The sequence below is a fragment of the Anneissia japonica genome, unplaced genomic scaffold (assembly GCF_011630105.1).
Source record: "Anneissia japonica isolate Jap-2015-1 unplaced genomic scaffold, ASM1163010v1 scaffold287880_len176724_cov174, whole genome shotgun sequence".
Taxonomy (NCBI): domain Eukaryota; kingdom Metazoa; phylum Echinodermata; class Crinoidea; order Comatulida; family Comatulidae; genus Anneissia; species Anneissia japonica.
The window spans coordinates 58,581-77,085 of record NW_022708090.1 but is presented as its reverse complement, the minus strand read 5'-3'; the positions used below and the strand labels follow the sequence as shown (position 1 = coordinate 77,085).

General features: G+C 33.2%; 1 protein-coding gene across 1 annotated transcript in view; it reads right to left on the bottom strand.

Moving 5' to 3' along the window:
- Window positions 1-4,308: 4,308 nt before the first annotated feature.
- The window catches only part of LOC117106467 (sodium-independent sulfate anion transporter-like), a 27,068-nt gene continuing 12,871 nt past the window's right edge, over window positions 4,309-18,505 (bottom strand). The window contains exons 9-15 of the mRNA XM_033247830.1: window positions 18,309-18,381; window positions 16,958-17,154; window positions 13,677-13,963; window positions 10,556-10,723; window positions 10,238-10,369; window positions 7,631-7,727; window positions 4,309-4,629 (exon numbers count right to left, since the gene is read on the bottom strand). Coding sequence (XP_033103721.1) covers window positions 4,619-4,629; window positions 7,631-7,727; window positions 10,238-10,369; window positions 10,556-10,723; window positions 13,677-13,963; window positions 16,958-17,154; window positions 18,309-18,381 — 965 coding nt within the window. The 3' untranslated portion in view covers window positions 4,309-4,618. The remainder of the gene's footprint in view (window positions 4,630-7,630; window positions 7,728-10,237; window positions 10,370-10,555; window positions 10,724-13,676; window positions 13,964-16,957; window positions 17,155-18,308; window positions 18,382-18,505) is intronic.

Genomic DNA, 18,505 nt, shown 5'->3' with positions numbered 1-18,505 from the left:
AAGATGTGTATAAGAGTAGTATTTAAATGTTTGTGTACATTTTTTTCATTTTAATAAGGATCTGACGCAATTTGATTTAAAATTATTATTTATATAGCACAGTTTTTGGCATTAGTTATTGCTGAAAATTCGACAGTTTTTCTATTTGTAAATTTGTGACAAGACTACATGTATTTTTCGAGGAAATAAAGATCTTACTAATTTTTTTTGGCTATGAAACCAGAACCCCAACCATGTTGAGGCTGGTCCCCCACTATTTCGAATTCCTAGATCTACCACTGGTATTGTCTCATTTATTCTTCGTTAAAAATATTTAGAATAACAATGACGAACATGATTAAAAAACGAGCACATCTAAAATCCCACGATGGAAATGACGAAATGAGACCCAAAAAGGGCCCAGCGGTCGCTCGAGAAATGTTCTGACAAGGGGTCCGACATGTTCAACAGGGTTACATTACACCACTGTTAACGATATCAAGGTTAAAAGGCAATAGAGCCTATATTTTTCAATCGCAACTAGTTTGTACCATCTATAGTTAAACTTAGGTGTCCTTAATCATTTTGTATTGTAAATTGTTTTTGTATCATTACTGTTTAAATAACTGAAATAAAATACTTTACTGATAAAAACTCCATTGAACTTTGACTAAATACATTAATCAACATTTTCTTGAATACTGTAGTTCCTTCCTCAACACACACTACGTTCCTGTTTAGAGCAGATACAAAGATATGGAAAAGTCTCCTTTGCAATCAATTATCTGAAATTGGAAAATAACAATATAATAATAAAAAAATAATATATTATGAATAATAATATAACAACAATGATACATTCTAAAGCAGAATATTTGATTGCATCAAGCTTTTATGTATGCAAAACCAACGCTAATCACTTCCACAATTTCAATTTTAGTAGGTGAACGTCTGTCCTCTAATTTTAAAGATGGCTTAGAATGCATGAGAGATTGTGAGAAGCAATGATCAGGGCAGGGAAATGTGCATGACCGCACTACCGGGCTATAGTGTACAGATAGCATTTGGTGCTGGAGGCTATTTGTTTTAATATTTTCTTTTGTCTTTCTTTTGTGGTGAAATCACATTTGTTCAATATTCTATATTTTACCGAGTCAAAAATTATATACAAGTTTAATAATTAAAGTGACTAATTAATAATATATGCTCGGCAAAAAATATTTTAAACAAATTTGAACTCATACTTAAAGCACAGTATATGAATCAATGCTATGACAGGTTAATTTATTTATTCATTTATATTTTATTTATTTATTTTTACCAATCTTACACCCAGCAATAATTGTTCTTAATATCTATATAGATCCATGGAATGTAAGCCTCCAATATTATTTTCCTTTCCATTCAATGTTAAAGGTTATGAAATTATTACGCATTTTTTAAAGAAAATCAAATTTTCCCTCATGAGGATTTGAACCTAAGACCATTAAGTCACCGTTTGGTTAACACGAGACGAAGCTGTATGCTCAGATGGATTTTCCCTATGCAACTTGACTTTTTCCCTCCAGGTATTGCATAATACACAATGAGAATTTTTAAAACATAATATTGTGACATGTGCAACATTATTAGATACAGACACAGTGTTTATTTTAATATCCAGTTCATATGGAAATTACACTGCTCCTGTCTGTCTATCCATTATTATTATTGTTAGCTTATTGTGAAACAACTTGATGACTATACAGTGGTGCTATATAAATCTTTATTAATATTATTATTAATATTATTATTATTATTATTATTATTATTATTATTATTATTATTATTATTATTATTATTGTTATTGTTTGTTATTATTACTATTAATATTATCTACATAAAAAATTCTCATTATTAAATCACTGAATTCCACTGGAAACTTTTTGATATGTTTAGTACAAACAAATATTATATGACATTGAAAGGGTGTTTGAATTATTATTGGAAATGGCTATCGGAAACGGAAAGGGATGACATGCCCTTTCCAGGGATAACACGCCCTTTCCCCAGTTTTCTAATATTAAAAAATCTGCACCTTATTAGCTATTAGGGAGCTTTCGATTTGTGTGACAACGCGACGCTAGAATGGAATCACTCATGCGCGACTGTCCTGGCGTCCTATGTTTTCTGCATACGTAGATTTTGCCAGATTGCATTCCAGAATCTACTTGACGAGGTGACCTTAACGTTCTCGCATGCGCAAATGACTTTTGGTGACGTCATTACGTTCTACGTCCTACCATTGTCGTGCAATCAAAAGCTCCCTATAATCAAAAGTTTGTCTTCCTACAGAGCCTGGCTTTAAATTGAATATTATATTATTATTATTATTATTATTATTATTATTATTATTATTATTATTATTATCATTATTATTATTAATATTATTATTATTAATATTATTATTATTATTCATTGAATATTATTATTATTATTCATTGAATATTATTATTAATATTATTATTAATTGAATTTTATTATTATTATTATTATTATTATTATTATTATTATTATTATTGTTTGTTATTATTACTATTAATATTTTCTACATCAAAAATTCTCATTATTAAATCACTGAATTCCACTGGAAACTTTTTGATATGTTTAGTACAAACAAATATTATATGACATTGAAAGGGTGCTTGAATTATTATTGGAAATGGCTATCGGAAAGGGAAAGGGATGACATGCCCTTTCCAGGGATGACACGCCCTTTCCCCAGTTTTCTAATATTAAAAAATCTGCACCTTATTAGCTATTAGGGAGCTTTCGATTTGTGTGACAACGCGACGCTAGAACGGAATCACTCATGCGCGACTGTCCTGGCGTCCTATGTTTTCTGCATACGTAGATTTTGCCAAATTGCATTCCAGAATCTACTTGACGAGGTGACCTTAACGTTCTCGCATGCGCAGATGACTTTTAGTGACGTCATTACGTTATACGTCCTACCGTTGTCGTGCAATCAAAAGCTCCCTATAAATATGAATATTATATTATTATTATTATTATTATGATTATTATCATTATTATTATTATTAATATTATTATTATTATTCATTGAATATTATTATTATTATTATTCATTGAATATTATTATTAATATTATTAATTGAATGTTATTATTATTATTATTAATATTATTATTATTATTATTATTATTAATATTATTATTATTAATATTAATTAATATTATTATTATTAATAATATTATTATTATTATTATTATTAATATTAATTATTATTATTAATATTAATTATTATTATTATTAATATTATTATTATTATTAATATTATTATTATTATTATTAATATTATTATTATTATTATTCATTGAATATTATTATTAATATTATTATTAATAATGTTTTGATTGATCGAACACTTATGGTACTTGTGCATATAAGCTTGCAAATATGGATAATTTTTCATTCCTGATGATGACATAATTAATGTCAAAATATTGAATCCCGACACGATGGTGTGCATTTCGATACTTGGAGTATGTATTATGCTATCTTATCTGAGATTAATCAGTGGACCTTTCGATAATTATTATTATTATTATTATTATAATTATTATTATTATTATCACTACAGATTACAAATAATAATAGACAAAATTATAATACAGAACCAATATGGACTACTCTTTATGCTATTATATTTGTATGTTTTGCTTTTATGTTTATTGTAGATATGATATATATTTATATTTTATTGTTTATAAAACCTGTTAGTGGCGGTGTTCATCGCTGTTGGCTTTTGAATGAATAAAAAATAGATAAAAAAAATTACTACACCAACATTGGTCTATTTATGCTATAAAAAAAAATATATATACCAACATAGGACTATGCTTTATGCTATAATAAAAAAATTAATACATTTAACGAGTCGCAGGGGTAAGTGACCTTCCAATCGCAATTGCCTGAAGCTGGACGAATGGCGATTATTTGTGTCCTTGGCAAATGCACTTTATACACCGTTGGTTTCCCACCACACAGGCCTAACGTAGATACCCATGGTAGACTTGAAGGCCAATGCTCTGATTTACTAGCAGAAACATTATGGTACACTTCCCCCCAGGGAGACAAATGTGTGTTTCATAGGTGTTTATTTAATGACTCCGTAATAGCATGATGAACGTCGAGTCCTTGGCATTATACTCTATATTACACCGAGATATTATTATTGTTGTTGTTAGTATTACTTTAGTTGTACATCGCTGAACTCGTTCATATAAATCATAAAAATTGACATTTAACAATAATTTAACGATATGTAGACATTATATTAGAAAAAAAAAATTATGTTAAACCGTGAGAAATATCACTGCATTTTGCCATTTTGTAGAGGACATGACATCTAAATATGAAAAAAATATTTTAAAAATATGCTTTTACCGATAACATACTGTAAAATCTTGAATATTAGGACCATTGGATAGGCTTCTTTTCAATGAAGGCCTCTGTTTGAGATGGGTTTCTTCTCCAGATTAAGCACATAGGTCTTCTGTTTTAGGTTTTAAATTACAAAGCTGGAAAGTGACTTTAATTGACTCCGTTTTCAAGACAAGAATGATTCCTGTTGCTATCTATGTGATTGCTGTGGATAATGATGGGCTTTTAGTATTAGCTATGTATATTATGTCAAGTTTGTTTGTTTCTTTGCATTTATTGATTTCCAAGAACACAAGAACAAAATTATCAAAATCATTTGTAACTACAAAAAAAAAAAGAAAAAAAGAAAGAAACAGAAACAAACCTAGAGTAGTCACACTATAGAGTGCATACCTCCACCCTGAAACTGCAGCATACCCTCAATGAAATAATTGAATTGCCAGTCGTATTCAGACATTATTTTCTAGAATGCTGCAGAATACCCTCAAAAATATAATAGAATCACCTGCCGTATTCAGGCACATTGTTTTCTTGACTACTGCCTGAATACGTGGGGTGATTCCATTATTTTCTTATATGCTTGAGGGTAAAAAAAAAAGCATCTAATTTAATTCGGGCGGCAGGTTCGCTAAACAAGGTATAAATAAAATTTTGTCTTTACATATATGCATTCCACATTCAGTGAAGCACAATATCAACCATCAACTTTATAATTTATCGGGGAAAAAATTAGAGCATGCAAAGGTAATGGTTCATATTGTGCCTCACTGAATGAGGAATACATGTACGTAAACATTGCCACAATTTTAAAGTTTTGTATTAATTAATGACTGCAGACAAAATTTAATGACACTGCTGAGCAAACATGCCAAATTCGTTCAAAACGGCATTAACTGACATTTGGAGTTGGCGCCCTCTAGGGACCATAAATGCAATCATGTAGGCCATTACGTGAGGTTTCATTTGTTCGTGAATATATCAGGAACTTCTATTTCCTGTCATTAGTTAATAATATCCATTATATAGTAATAACATATATGTATCAATGTCGTACAGTCAGTGGTGTAAACACCTTTGGGCACTCGGGTGGTGGAGCTCCGGGCCCCTAGTCAAAAGGGGCTCCGGAGGGCCCTCCTACTATATACACAACACTCTAACATAGCCTTGATATTATGGTCCAGTAGAAGAGACAATCAAAACTAGCAAACTAAAACAATGTAATACCACATTTTAAACTCACGCATGTCTTTAAAGTGGACAACACTTCTTTTATACAATGTCAATTCTTGACCCAAAATTTTCTAGAGTCATTTAAATACTTCAAAATAATGAAGTACTAGAATCCACAGGGAATTTGAAATAAATTTTTGCAATATAACACAAATGAAACAATATTTTTTGATATTCCACTGTGAAGGGGGCCCTCGTAATCAAGTCCTAAAATGCATGGGCGCCCAAACTCCCTCGCCCCTGGGTCCTGTCACTCGTCGTTAAGCCACTAGGTACAGTGGAGAAGACTCCAGATTTTAATCAAAATGGTCATAAGGTCTAGTCTTATTTGGTCATACAGTATTTCTATTTTGTTTGTTACTACATAACCACTAGTTAAAATGAATAGCTAGAAAGTCTAGGCAAAGGCAAATCAAAAGCTATTGTTATTATGATTTGAATGTAGGATAAAATTAATAATATCGGAATTTATAAACTGTATTTTACTTAGGGTGCAAGGCACTGAAATGCAATGGATGTACAGTTGAACCTAAAATGGAACTGAAAAATTGTTTGTCTTAAGCCGGGCATTCACTGCTTCGTACCCCATCTGCAGGCGAATCAAACCCCGCTCCTTGCGAGCGTTAAATTCACGACACCGTATGCTGATTAGCGGTGGCAGTGTGAACGAATTGTCATTAAAAAACGATCTGTTGCGCGTGTGTCGTCGTAAGTGTTATGATCTCCATATTTCATTGGCCGACGACCAGCATTAGATAAAATTTGACTTACAGATCAATTAATGGAAAACACAACCACCTATCATGTAAAATAAGATCAACTTGCAAATTATTCGAGTTAGGCAAATTCGACAAGTTTAACTGTACTTACAAAAAAGCTGGAAAAAAAACCCTGTATTTGAAATTAAATCCTTTGAATAAATGCACTGAGAGAGTGATGTATGTGTTATGATTCTTGCAACACACTTTAAGACCAGCTTTGTTGCAATGCCCAAGCACTCTGACTTTTGGACATGAAAATTGATTGGCCAAAAATAGGCCAAATTCTAATGTTCCTAGCCAATTTTAACCCATGATTTTGAAATATTGTACAATTGATTTTGACTCTGTTAGTTAAAAAATAAAATACATTTCTTAAAAAAGAAAAGAAGCAACATTAGTGTTTTTTTAGATTTTCAAAGCTTCAGTTGGCTATAAGCAACACACCCTTTTTTGGCCTTATCTACAGTAGGTTGTCTCACTATCTGAGAGTGAATGTACTAAACTACAGTATAATGGTGGCTAGACAATTTGAAATAATAGAAGAGGTGATACCAGGTTTTTAATACATAAAAATGGATAAGATAACTAGATAGATGATACAACGTAAGTGCTAGATTATTATCTTTCTATTTTTATGGGTTTACCAAACAGCATTTTGATGTTATTTATTTCACAGAAAAAATATTTTATTCCAATTATCAAATATGTAATACACATATAGTATTAGTTAAAATTGTAAACCTAGTAAGATGACCCACAGACAGATGGATAAATGAATGATAAATGAATTAACATGAGTGTATGTATACCAGTGGCTATTAGGCGTATGATTAAATGGATCAAGTGAGATATCAAGTGTTTAGCTTGGTTTAAACTACAGTATCACTCAGTTTTTGTCTGTCTCACTCCAGACAGATGCCAGGGCCAATCAGAGCCCTTGTCCTCAGGAAGTGCAGAGCTGTTGACAGAAATAATTAAGAAAACTTTTTTTCCCGTTTTATGGTCCGATAGGGAAGGGGAACGGAATTAGGCCAGCCCCTTGCTCTACTGCTAGCTCTGCCACTGTGTGTTATATTTGTTTCAGACATACAGCATCTAATCAAATATAGGCCCATTGTGTTTTATTCCATGCTTTTTTGAAGGTCAGACAATGTTCTATGTCATCAGAATGTCTGACAGATCAAAATGTGATGATAATACTGGATTTATACTTACAGCTGTCAGACAGACTACTGAGGGCGGTGTTCATATCTTTACAGAAGGCGACAGCATCGCCAAATTCTGCCTGTTTCAACTGACGCTCTATAGTCTCCTGTAAAAGACATAACATTTCTACATTAGCTGTTTCAGGGTTCTGAACTTTAATACACTATATCAACAACTTTAATGGCCCATTTGTTAATAGGAGTGTAACAACTGGATGTTTTCCACAATTTCTATTCTAAAATTATCTTGTTTGGATACAACAGAGAGTCGCATTAAAATGCATTTACGTAATGAAATAATGAGGGATAAACAAAGTAAAATAAACTACTTAATAAAAAAAAATATTCCAAAAATAATTTTATTAAAAACCTCCAAAAAGAGGATGTTTTCTGCAATTTCTATTCAACAACCGAGAATTGCATTAAAGTGTATTTACAGTATGTAATAAAATATTAAGAGTGTGTAATGACAATCAAATACATTTTAAACAAAGTATAAACAACTTAATAAACAAGAAAAAATTATGTAATAAGAAAAATGTCCAAAAAAAAAATGTTATAAAATACCCCCTAAAAACAGGGGTTTAAAAAGAGGGGGTAAGATAGGAAAGCACATCACTCTAATATCCAACAAGCTACCCAGCTGACTATTATAAACACATTTATCAATACGGAATTAAAATATTCTAAGAAAATCTTCTCAAAATTAAATTGAAACTATAAATTGCTCCTTTAAAATAAGTTACAAAAATAGACACATTCCGCGAGGTTAGTTTACAGCTGGTGATATGATATATAGCAAAGAACATAAATAGCAAAGAATGAGTTCTTCACGTATTTGTAAAGTTGATGGAAGTCCACCCTCCCGTGAGTGGGGTAAATTTGTACCATTTGACAGATTGGAGAAACTACAGGAAACAAGCGAACCCGAGCTGTGCCTTTATTATTAGATACAGCGCCGCTGCATGGACGGGATACAATAGCTCTCCATCCTCCCACAATGCAATTCAAGGCACGTTCCACTATATCGCGAATCTGCTCTATCTTCTTCTATTTATTATCTTTTTATATAGTGGGTATGACTATAGAGAATTTACAGACCGATCAGTGTTAAACTATAGGAAAACAACCGCCCACCATTAATATGAGAAATAACTAGCGAATGGACTACGATTGTTCAAAATAGTGTTTACTTACTTATTTTAGCGTTCTGTGCGCTTTGTTTGCTTTCGTAAACCTTAGCTAGCCTAGAAATCATAGCATTTCAAAATCGCAGTTCGCAGGTCAAAGACTCTTGTGCATACCTAAACACTCCGTAGATATGCAGGGGCCTAGGACTCTAGAGGCATTTCTCAAAAAATCTCAATTTTTGGGACAAGCGTCTTTTGAAGAATTAGAAAACCATTATTATCAATTTGGTATAATAATAATGATAATAATAATAATAATAATAATAATAAAACAATTTTAAAAATCCAATGCGCTTTAGACTGAAAGTTATTATGTTTTCTTAAAAAATAATGTTTTGATGTTAGCTTTGAAAGTGGATTGATTGCCACACATTTTCTTATATTACCGAGCGTCACGTCACTCGCACTGCCTGATACCCACTATACGTCACATGACCAACCTAGCACAATATGTCTATTCCGAATAAACAGAGATTTACACAATTCAATTTACTCTAAATTACAGTGTTGCTCAAAATTTAAGGGTCTATGCCAAGAATATAGAAAATATATTATTTTTAAATTTGGTATTAGCCACCCACCCACTAGTACCCACTTGTACTCCTGGGTGGAGAGAAGCAATGCAGATAAGGTGCCTTGCCCAAGGACACAAATGAAATGCACAGCAAAAAAATTGAAACACTGACCACGAGGTTTGGAAACCAAACCGTTCCCGCTGTCCCAAAAACTACTTCCACAATGACAGCCGAATCAAATATTTAACAAAATTATTTTTAAGTACTATGTGTTTGCAACGTTTCAATGAAACTGCATTGTGCAAATTACAAATTCAACAAACGCAAAATAACAGAGAGCAAAAAAACTCAATTTGCCGGACAGGATTGTTCAAGTAGTGAACTGAATCACTTTCTAGAGCCTCTCCAATGCCAATGAGAACATAAATTAAAATTAGCATTAAAAAGTCATGTAAAATATCAATACATCTCATACCATAGCCTTGAATAGCCTGTTTGACTGAATTTTGCAAAGACCTCTCTAGACTATCAAATTTTACTTGACAAAACATATGACATGTCATTATATGGTGATAATGACATCAGATAATGACCATATATAGGCACATCGTTAAAAAAAATGCTACCACAAGATAAGGGCGCCCTATTAGAATTCTAATAGACGCAGCATACGCTTTTTTGAAGGACGCACTCGTGGTAGTACTTCTTGAGATGGATTGCATTCCAACGAAACCCCGACAGTCGGATCTCTTGCGGAATATTCTCTTTGATATCTATTATCCATCGACTGTCTGATCCATCAACCAATAACCATCCACTCATACCCATCATACATCATTTAATCATTTCTACACCCACTTATCCATACTTCACTAGTATATATCGTAAACAGAAGAAGTTTCCAAAACTTACATTCATTCTAATAAAGACAACTATCACTTGCTCTGGCCCACTTAATAAAGGTTCTTCGGGGGCACCATTTGCAATGGAAATTTTCACAGTGCTACGACTCTTCTGAAATTCGGCAACAAAGTCTTTTAGTGCCTAAACAAAATGAAAACAATTATTATTGGTAGATGATCAAAAGTATGCATTTACATTTATGACATGAATATACTAAAAGCAAGTTTAGTAACAAGTTAGTTTTTATAAATTGTAGATTAGTAAAGGAAGCAAATAACAAACAACAAAAAACTTTTTAAGTTTACACTTTGTGCATTCAGCACTTACAATAATTATAGAAAAGTCCAAGTTTGTTATCCGACTGAAATCTACGATGGCTGCCTCAACTTTTTTGTTCATCACAAGCTCTGTCGAGAGTTTTTCTTGGATAAACTCTGCAGATGGGTAGAAGAGGCCTTGTAGCAGGTGAATAACAGTGATCGTTCCCAGTTCCACCTGAAAAATAAGAACATCGGGGATTTGCAATTAAAAAACATTAAGGCATTAGGTTCTGAAGTGTATTTAGGTTTGACTTCCCAGTACAAAAATACTGTATACAAACATGTATTTATATTCTATTGTATACTGTCTTATGAGACAAATTACTATTATCACAAAATGGTAAAATAAAGATTCAATCAATAATCTCATAATAATAATGGAGACAAATCACTATCAATCAATCAGTCAATCCATCAATCAATCAATACTTCCATTAATCAATCATTGTTTCATACAATCAATCAACCACTCATTTCATCAATTAATCACTCATTCCATAAATCCATCAATCGATCAAATTAATCACACAATTACTAAATCAGTAGTATTTCATTATATGCTATATTCTACGATACTACTATAAAATATTCCAGTGGAAAATCATTTTGCATAATGATTATATCAGTATCAACTTTACTATTATGATACTTAAACTTTAATTTTACATCTAGTCTTTATTCACTTGTTCTACATATTCACTTCAAATACTAATAATATTGTAAGGAATTGAAATAATTCCACACTATACTGTAATTCCTTCTGTCATTTCAAATTGAGGGAAATATAGTTTGAACTAGTGATTTATGAGTGACCTCACAATGACTTCATACCCTCAAAATATATATTATATTTGTCAAGACTTTATCATTTGCAAAACATTGTCAATTAATTCAACTAATAAGCTGTCTATTTTCGGAGATAAGGACTCAATTGACTTGTCATATACCTCATAATGACCTGCACAACCAATCGATACTATATATCATTTTAATGAGTAGCTATGTCTAACATGCATTCAATTTCTCTTTATTCACAACATTTTGGAATATATGGAGTGAGTTGTATAAATATGTAGTCCACTTCTAATGTTAAAGCAACAGTCCTAAGCCTATTGTGTAGGCTGTCCTAGTGTAGCACACTTCTAACAATTGAGTGATTTTTGCCCTCCAGCTAAGTAACATTAAAAATGCTATCTCCTACAGATTAAGGTAATACTCAACATATAGAATAATCAACTTGTAATATAAAATAGACAGTCCAATACCTGTAAATTATCTTAATGTAACCCACAAATATAAAATTACTTTAAATGTGCAATTTGTATAATAATAATTATAATGATGGTGGTATTATTAATTATATTTAAAGGTGGAATGAGACAAACATAAAGGGAACAACCAAGAAATGACCATGTGTGATTCAAACCCCTACACCTCAATGCCATGATGAACACTCCCACATAATTACAATTAATAATGATATTAATAACAATTAAGTTTCTATGATAATTATAAATATGGGCATGATGATGGCATACCATACCCATATTTGGACAATTCTTAGATATTTGTCGCATTAAATGAATTGTGTGGAGAGTATTATAATGCACAAACCATTCTTCACCACAGGCCCCAAAAACAAGATAAAACCCATTTTTCAAATGTATCGCATGCTTAGAACTAATTATCACATACAAATACCAGATGGGCCAGTAACATGATAATAAAAAATTATAACATTCCCATAAACATTTATGACATATACAACATATCTTGTCACAAAGCAAACATGAAAGACATCACATGCATTTAACAACATTATCCCACATCAGCATTAGAATAATGATCTGAAGCACATTAAATGTTGTAATTTTGCATAGTGCATGTACATAAAGCACTTTACAATTCAATCTTATGCACTTTTACAGTAAAGCCCCCTGATCGTACGACTATAAATTACATGCATCATCCAGGGTTATATTCAAATTACCTGAAGATGTTATGTTATTTTGGCAGAAAGTAAATTACAATAGAGGGCACTCTTTCCTTGGCTAAACTTTCATGCACTATTCATGCTAATCACATGCACTATTTATACTAATCACATGCACTATTCATGCTAATCACATGCACTATTTATACTAATCACATGCACTATTCATGCTAATCACATGCACTATTATACTAATCACATGCACTATTCATGCTTATCACATGCACTATTTATAATAATCACATGCAGTGGCGTAACGATGGGGGCAGGGACCCTGTGTATTTCTGAAATTGGGGGCCCTTTTTGGATCCCAGTCACCAATTTCATCGTGGGATTTTAGATGTGCATTGTTATTCTAAATGTTTTTAACGACGAATAAATAATATAATATCGATCCAGAAAATTGAGGCTAGGGAGGGACTTTCTCAGGTGAGTCTATACCACCTCAAACCCACCATGGTTGGGGCTGAAGTAAGAAAATTTATGAATATGGCACCTTTAGATGGCTGGAAATGGCACTTCACAGACATGAAATTGTTAATATAATTTTCTTTCTATCTCCAGTTAAAAAAAATTTTGACAAATTTAGTGGGGCCCCGGGCCAGCAGCGCCACATCACTCTTTATTCCGCCACTGGATATAATATGATATGTCCTTCAGTCGATTTCAGACACACATTATGCTGTTGCCCTTGTGGGGCTGAAATAAGAAAATGTATTATTATGGCACGTCTAGATGGCTGGAAATGGCACTCACAGACTTAAAATTGTGAAAATAATTTTCTTTTTATCTCCATTTTTAATTTCTTTTTTTTTTTTTACAAATTTGGAGGAGCCCCCTCTCTTTTTTAATCGTTATAATATGATATATGCCCTACAGTCGATTTCAGAGACACATTATGGTGTTTAACTTATCATCAAAATCCTTTTTGGTCAGGGTGCTAGATCGAGGAACCTATGGATAGGGTCCCTTCCGGGACCCTAGAATGAGAGCGCATGCATTATGCCACTGATCACATGCTTTATTTATGCTAATCACATGCACTACAGTATTTAAACTCTTCACATGCGCTATTCATGCTTATCACATGCAAGCACTAACTGATATTACATACCAACATGCATTATAACCCTACCTTCCTATTGCCCAAAAGAGGAGATGACTCCCTAGCATCATCAGGAACCGAATTATATCCACCCGAAACAGACAAATCAGTTCCGTAATTTCCACGCTGACCCCTGCTAGCGTTACCATGACCGGCAGGGTTTGGCGGAATGCACAGGTTTTCTACCTTAATTTGCGGTCGTGCATTCGGGTACAACAGGATTATAAGGTCGATGGTAATACCAATAAGAGTTCCGTATGCTACACTCAGAAATAAGGCACTGATGAACGTCCCAGCCAGTGGTAACAAGTCCAACTCTGCATTTTGAAGAATCAATCAGTAATATCGGTAAAGAATTACTCAAAAGAATAACTACAGTAATCAGAAGCATTAGTTTTGGATTAAAGGTTGTCCTGTATAATCATTAGGGAGGTTTTGCAAGCATACGAAAAGGGAAACCAATACGGCTGCGTCATCAAATGTTTAGTTAATTCATCCCCTACAGTAGCATATCTGACACAACATAGGCCATCCATGCCTTCTACATGAATGAAAGATCATATGTGGCAAAGACAAGCCAAACCAGTCACTCGTCGCAAAAATCGATTTCGAGTTATTAATACAGTGTTAGAGAGTAAAATAATAGCTATAAAATGGTAAAAAATCATTCAAATTGGACATTTTCTTATGAAGTTACAAGCGTTTAAACATACAGCTGTTTAAAGAACAATATATGAGAAATCAGCCTTATGATTTCAGGCATTTCTCATGCAGAAACTATCATCAAATCCTTAAAAAGTGTTGTTTTAACATTGTAAATGGGGAAAATAACAGCATAGAATGATGTATAGATATGTAAAGATTAGTTTAGTGCAATAAAATAGATTTTTTTAAATTTGACATTCCAGCATGTTTTGGCCATTTTCTCTGAAACACGTTTTGCGACGAGTGACTGGTTTGGCTTGTCTTTGCCACATATTCAGTTCGTATACAAAATGTATTGTCAAGAATGTTTTAGGCAGAAATGACGATAATGAAGATGACGTATTTGTATTCGTTATCGTTTTTGAAGGTTGCAAAAACTCCCTATTACTGAATTTAAGGGAATGTGCTGTGAAAAGCTTATCGTACAAAGTCTCAACATTGCGAATGCTGCCTTTTAAACCTACCCAGTACATTTCAACCAGGTGCCCACTTATACAACTACAACTGCTACCACATTCAGAAAAACTATAGTATTAGTAAAAGATGGAAGAATTTTTATAAAAATAAAGTTCAATTTTGATATATGTTGCCTGCTCTGTACCATAGGATTATAGTAACAAATATAAAACAGCAAAAAAAAACCAAAAAAACAAAAACAAAAAAAAACAAAAAAAAAAACTGATAGTGGATTTTTCATGCTTTGGTATATTTCGAAGAATGCTAAAATTAATCTTTATTCTTCATTCAAAAAATACACCAAAATCGCAGCCTTACAAATGCATGGTATTTACAAAAATGTGAACAGATGAAAAAGTTGAATCAATAATGAAAAAGAATGAATCCAAAGGGTAAGTTGTGCTGGTATGGACATGTGGATATTTTTGGTCTTGGATGGTCGATCTGCAGGTAGTAAAACCAAAAAGGAGTTAACAATTAACCAGATTCAGTAACATATTGCATACTAAATCTGGAACAAGATATCCGATATATTACATAGAGTTCTTGCCCTGTGATGTTACTTCTGATCTTGTAGGATTTACCCTGAGATGTGACTATAAAGAGTGAATCTTTGGATTAAATTTAACAGGCTTATGCAACAACCTTTATATGGAATCATTTTTAAGAGGAAGATATACCGGTCCAGCAACGACTGGTGTTTCGTGACATTTTAAAGAGAATTAAAGAAGAATGAATCATGGTAGTTTCTATACAATAATTTGATCTCAGTCTGCTATTTGAAAGAGAAATGATTAAGGTAAGAACAGTTGCACTTGTACATTTGAGGCTTGCTAAAGAAAATGGAATTGAGTCTGTCAGAATGATGGGATGCATTGAAAATATAAAGCTAGATGTTAAGTCAGCAATGAGATGCTTGCAATTACCGGAAATCCTTGAATAACTGCCGCTCCCGAATGAGCGCTATTCTCAAATAAGTTCTGCAGCAAACATGATTTTTTTTCGCTAAGCACCGCTCTCAAATAAGCGCAATGGTGCTTATTCAAGATTATTCTATTTTGAATCAAGAGTACATTACTCTTGTGTAAGAAACATTTTTAGGTTTTTCAATTCAATGTATACAGTGTTTAAATGAATAAATAACACAATGAGGACACAAGCATATCTTTATAAACGTTTATATACGATGATCGGGCGATGATGATAGGTAAGACAGGTAACATGGGAACGGGCATGGAAAGCGCCATGCCAATTTTTTTTTAATAAGCCCCGCTCTCGAATAAGCGCTGCACTGAAGCCTCCAAAAATTTTATAAGCGCTGGGGTGCTTAATATTCGAAGAGTTATGGTATAATTGTGTTGAAAAATTTCTGCTTTGCTAATACTGACTATGCAATTAACAATAAAATAATAAGACTTATTAAGCACACATATCCCCTGCAATAGTGCGCAAGGTGGTCACCAAAAATTACCAATTCTGAAACCATTACCAATCGACTGGCATTTTCATAGTGATGGGGCATGCCAACTCACATACCAAGCAACCTCTGCCACTATGTCATAGTGAATTACAAAAATTATTGCCGTGTCTATTCTACAATATCATAGCAAATAATATAGTTATCAGTATAGACATCAATGAGGTTGTGTCTGTGCTACCTGGTACCAGCTCATTTGGTCATCTACCACAAGGGCGGATCCAGAGATGTCCAAAAAGGGAGGGGGGCCTGAATGAGAGACAACACTACCCTTGGGAAATTTTTGTTTTTTAGACGCCCGGAAATAACCTATGAGGCGTTTTGGGTGATCAATAATATCTTTTTCTTTCTTTCTTTTTTTCTTTTTTACTTTCCAAAAGGGAGGGCTGGGGCCGGCTCGGCCTTTCCGTAAATTTTCCCTAGCACAAAAGAAGTTGTCCGGACCAGATAATCAGCGTCGCTGTTGGCGATAGCATGTAGCGATTGCATGGAAACCAAGCTTGCGTCTAATGTTTATAGTCCTTACCAGAGAACACCAGTTCAACTACCAATAAAACAATGGGGGAGTCTACCACTAAAACAAACGCCAATATCACAGTTGCGGAGCCCTGCATTAATCGATGGCCAATTGACTTGCCTCTAGTATGAATATAATGTAAAGAAATTTTCTTACTGTTAAGCTTCCACAAGTGCAGGACAATACGAAAATTCATCATGTCATAAACAGCACTAATGATTACGGCCGCCAGAGCCGACTTGGGAATGTACTCGAAAGCGGGCGTGACAAATAGTAACGACAGGATCACCAAGGTTCCGGTAACCAAGTTACCTGCCTGCGTTTTCACTCCAGATTGAGAGTTGATAGATGTCCTTCAGTACAAAAGAACAAAAAAAAAATTAGTATAATTTTATCAGAACCAGTTTATCTATTTTTATTTATTTATTCTGTCTTTTTACTGCATACACTTTCAGTACTTGTGTACTGTTTTTTTATAAAACTGTTACAGTTGCATATAAAACAAATATTGAAAATCAATGCAAGTAACACAAACATTCCTAAATATATAATAATACAAATAAGTAAGAATTAAGAGTTTTTAAAAGATAAAATAGTCATGTCCATGAAATTAGTTGTTGTGTCATGTGGATCATTCCACAACTTTGCTGAACGATACAAAAAAAGTTCTCTTGCCTTGAGGGTTATTCCATTGTGGTACAATAAGATTATTATGAGTTTGACTACGTGTACATATACATTTACATTTTAATTTAACACCTACGTGTTTCACTGACATATTGGGTAAATATTGGTTGTATCCATAGAGCTATTATAACAACCAGAGTGTTAAATACGCGACAAAGCAATGCAGAGTTGTGTATGTGTACCATACAAGATGGCTACCGTAGGAAAGCGCCACCTTCACATTTAGACATATTACTACCATAAATAAGATGGCTATTATCCCATTAATCATTATTATTAATAATATTAATAAATTATTAATCTAGCCTAGCCAAAAAAAAGGTCAAGTGGCTGTACGCAAAACTTTCATGTTAAATTGAGAGTGTCACTGAAAATTATGCTTAGGCATACTTTGATTGGCTGGATCTGCATATTTAGAACATTGAATGTTTGGAGTTAGAACTCTATTATTCTTATTAAGTCTTACGTTTGTATCCTACAATGGCCAGCCTGTGATTCAGCAGCCTGTACACAAATACAGCGGATTGGCACAGCAGGAATGGTTTGGTTTCCCAACCTTGAGGTTGGGGTTTTAATCCCTCGCTGTGCATTTCGGTTGTGCCCTCGAGCAAGGCACTTTATCTGCATTGCTTCTATCAGGAGTATAAATGGGTACCTGGTGGGGTTGCCTGCTCCTGCACTGATTACCAGCAGCAACACTTAGCATGTGGACCCAATGACCAGGGAAAAGAACTGCGCTTTATTACATCAAGGAAGAGGCGTATTATAAATACCTATACCAGTACCAGTACCATGGTATATGGTACGTAAGATATCTTACCTTGAGAAACTTCCAGTAACCGGGAATGACGAGAAAAAAGAGCCCAGCACATTACAACTACCTGCAATTATTCAAATAACTGAGTAATTAACACCACAAAAACAAAACAAATAGGCACAGAAATGTTTTCATGCTAAAGTTACCCATTTTGTGTTTATATTTACTCAGATAACTGTTGTACATCTAATATATATATC